At 39.7% G+C, this 2468-nt stretch overlaps 1 protein-coding gene across 1 annotated transcript in view; it reads left to right on the top strand.

Moving 5' to 3' along the window:
- Positions 1-2087: 2087 nt before the first annotated feature.
- LOC110018784 overlaps positions 2088-2468 on the top strand; it is an 893-nt gene continuing 512 nt past the window's right edge. Inside the window, exon 1 of the mRNA XM_020716220.1 lies at positions 2088-2459. Coding sequence (XP_020571879.1) covers positions 2088-2459 — 372 coding nt within the window. The remainder of the gene's footprint in view (positions 2460-2468) is intronic.

The raw sequence follows: 2468 nt of genomic DNA, 5'->3' as shown, positions 1-2468 counted from the left end.
GAGTGGAAGGACTATTGAATGATTGAATCTCATCTTTTGTGAGTTGATTCAAACTTTGCTATCAAGATGCCTCAAAATTGATTTCATTGGTAATAGTGTGTATAACACCAATTATAAAGATCAAGGCCTTCTAGGTGGTAGGACCTTGTCAGATCCTTTTACTACTTTTTTGATTGAATAATGAGAATGGAATCCCATAGATAGCCTTCTTTTAAAAGCTCCATAATAAAATTTTTGAGAACTTAATAATTTTCTTAAGCAAGATAAGTTCAATGCAAATTTGAATTATTAAAATTTATTCTTTTCTTTTATTTGGATTCTCCTTTTTAATGAATGGATGCTAGTTGTACTTTAACAATATAAAAAATTACTAATTGGCAAGTGAGATAACTTATTCTCCATGTGTGAAAAGTCAAATGTCGTCGCCTTATCTTTCTACCATATCAAAGTGAAAGTTATTTTGTTTAGTTAGTTGGAGAGTGTTTTTTTTTGTTCTTCTTAAAGCACTTAGAGTTGGCAAATTATCTATTTATATGTCATCATATGATTCTCTTATTTGAATAAATCTCTCTCATGAATCATATCAATGTTTCAAAAAGGAGAGAAATCGAAAAGAAAAATATACGAAAATAAAATGCAAACAAATAAAAAGAAATAATCATAAGACTTATATATGGGCAATCTTCATGTAATGAGTCGAGAATATACATCTGAATAGGATCAGCTCGAAGTACCACGAAAAACAATATCCACGAAACGAATCTCTACATAAGCCACTCACAACCAGAAAACCAAAATGAATATTGTTGTTCTGGGGTCAAGAGTCTCTCAGAAGAACGTATCTCACAGGTTATTACATTTCAGAGAAGACTCAAGAATACTCTCGATAAAAGAAGTTTTTCTTATATTATTATGAACCTGAAGAACTTCTCATCAAAAGAAGGTTATTATTTATTTGAACGCCTCGATACTTCAACGCTCTCGCTATGCCACATGACAGAGAGTGAGTCTCGCACATCCCAAATGGGTAGGGGCTCGTCAGTATCAGAACCTATCAAATAACTAAAATCATCTTAATGGGGATATCTCTATACGTCAGAGCTCACTAGGTCATCAGGGTAGAAAGTGAATCATTGTATTTTCAGACAGGTGACACTCATCGGTAATCGAGTCATCAATACGATATAAACAAAGTCAAAACGAGCGATAGGGCTCAATAAGATGAAGGATAGAGGTAGTTGGGTTGATGTGATACGTCTAAAATTATAGCTCCACATGTAGTCGTATGATAGAGTTTTGTTTCTTTGAATTTAGGGCTATCGAAGTTCTCGTGGAGGACACAATTCACAGATTGCTAAGTAAGGATCTCTAGACTTGTTGGGTTGATTACCTTCACGGCCATGTAGACCTAAGATCATAGCGGCTTAACAAGATGAAGGGTATAAATGATGAGTACTATTTCGAGCCAAAGCGAGTTGAACACGAACAAACAAATCTTTGTTCCTGTTTAGCTCATTAACTTAGTGAACGAGCTAAACAAGAGCTACTTAATTAGCCGAACACGAGTTATTCATGAACAACGAGCTGTTTTGACAGGCCTAGAAGTAAGCCATAAGGCCTCCTTTGGCCTGAGTAGGAATAGAGAGCTTTTTTACACCTAGAGCTAAAGACTAATTGCTGTATTACCAACATACAACATCATTTTTTGACTTCTAAAGAATGTAAACAACATGAACAAGTCAAATTATTTCGATAGGACAATATTTACTTCTTTGCCATTTTAAAAAATATGTTTCACGCGAGTACATAGTAACACAATTCAAAGCGCCCGCCAAATCCCACGGAAGCGTGTAAACGTCCATTCGAAGGCTCGAACTCTCGACCTTCGTCGCATTTCTAGAACCCTACCACACGTGTGAGCCCAAATGGGAATCAGTCGTCATTCGTCAAAGCCGTCAATGCAGCGGGCATCATCTTCCCCCCTTCGCGTTTCACGCTTCCTCCCCCATCCCCTTATTAAACCCACACGGCTACACCCATGGCGACATCTTGGTAGATTGGTATAGATAGCGGGAAATAGACCAGAGATGCGCAGAGAGAAAGAAACGGAAAGCCTAGAGGAAAGCCTAGAGCCCCCCCCCGCCTCCGCTACTCTCCGGCAACTGCCACAAGAAATCGACCGGAGTTTCGCTGCTTCCCCTTCGCAGATCTCACCCGAGCCATCGTTCCGCGCCGTCTCAGATCCGATCGAGGAGAATGACGGCGAAGAGGATGATTTTGAGTTCGCGTTTATGGTATTAGATCCCGACACGAGTTCATCACTCACCGCAGATGAGATCTTCTCTAATGGCCAGATCCGCCCCGTCTACCCTATCTTTAATCGCAATCTCTTTCTCGAAGGAGAGGGTGACTTGGGGCAGCCCCTGCGTCGGCTAATGTTGGAAGAGAGGGAGAGCCCAGTCCCGCCC

This window comes from Phalaenopsis equestris, unplaced genomic scaffold (genome assembly GCF_001263595.1).
Source record: "Phalaenopsis equestris unplaced genomic scaffold, ASM126359v1 Scaffold000036, whole genome shotgun sequence".
NCBI classification, from domain to species: Eukaryota; Viridiplantae; Streptophyta; class Magnoliopsida; order Asparagales; family Orchidaceae; genus Phalaenopsis; species Phalaenopsis equestris.
This window is presented reverse-complemented; position numbering and strand designations above follow the sequence as displayed.